This window comes from Lipotes vexillifer, unplaced genomic scaffold (assembly GCF_000442215.2).
Source record: "Lipotes vexillifer unplaced genomic scaffold, Lipotes_vexillifer_v1.1 scaffold965, whole genome shotgun sequence".
NCBI lineage: Eukaryota > Metazoa > Chordata > Mammalia > Artiodactyla > Lipotidae > Lipotes > Lipotes vexillifer.
In genome coordinates, this window is record NW_006769686.1 from 1,447,205 (window position 1) to 1,448,110 (window position 906).

Genomic DNA, 906 nt, shown 5'->3' on the forward strand with positions numbered 1-906 from the left:
AGTCCACTCACTAAGATGCTACGGGCCTGATGACATTGATTTCATTGCTGACTGATATTCCATGGCACGTAAGTGCCGGAGTGGGGGCGGGCCGTGCGAGCGGACTCAGGCGCACGCGTAAGGCCATGCAGGTAGGTGGCCACCGCTCGCCCCGCACGAACTTCGATCGCAGACCCGGCCAGGCGCCCGCTCGGGCCCAAGCTCAGAAGCGCGCTTGCTGACGTGGGGGTTCCGCCCGACCCTAAACGAAACCGAAAGTCCGGTCCCGGGTGACCTTACCTTCCTGGGGTTGTTAAAGGGTGGCCTGCGAGACACCGAGGTGGGGTGTTCCCTAGAGAACAGGGCTTTGGTTCCGAGATGGGATCGCGCGCTTGGTACAGGCCGGCCCAGAGTTAGGGGCCCGATTGCGAGCTCGGAGTTTGGAAACTGACCGGGATTTCCAGCTGGTCGGGCACTTGGGGCGGGACTTGGGGGGCTGGGCTGAAGCTCGGATTCGGGGGCGCGCCGTCTGGGACGAGCTGGGCGTGGAGCGCAGCGCGCGTTGTGGTTCTTTGGGGGTTGGTTGGTTGGCTGGAGGCCCGGCATCTGCGTCCCTCGGTGGGGAAAGGGGCGGAAGCAGAGGTCTGAGCTTTGGAGCGGTCACTTCGTGGGGATTGGCTGGGAGAGTTCCTGAAGCTTAGATAGATCAGGGTTTCTAGACCTCGTAGGAATCTGAGCGCCCCCTCCGCTAGGTGGCCATGAGCGGCAGGGCCCGCAAGGACGCGGTGCAAGCAGCGGCCCGGGAACTCCTCAAGTTCGTGAACCGGAGCCCCTCTCCTTTCCACGGTGAGTGACCAGGGGAGCCGAGGCAGGTGGGGGCCGGTGTGCCTCCTACCGGCTTCCATCGCTGTGAGAGGGTTCTTTCCC

At 64.0% G+C, this 906-nt stretch overlaps 1 protein-coding gene across 1 annotated transcript in view; it reads left to right on the forward strand.

Moving 5' to 3' along the window:
* The first annotated feature begins 103 nt into the window (after positions 1-103).
* Positions 104-906, forward strand: part of DNPEP (aspartyl aminopeptidase) — a 9,873-nt gene continuing 9,070 nt past the window's right edge. The window contains exons 1-2 of the mRNA XM_007445807.1: positions 104-131; positions 732-825. Coding sequence (XP_007445869.1) covers positions 126-131; positions 732-825 — 100 coding nt within the window. The 5' untranslated portion in view covers positions 104-125. The remainder of the gene's footprint in view (positions 132-731; positions 826-906) is intronic.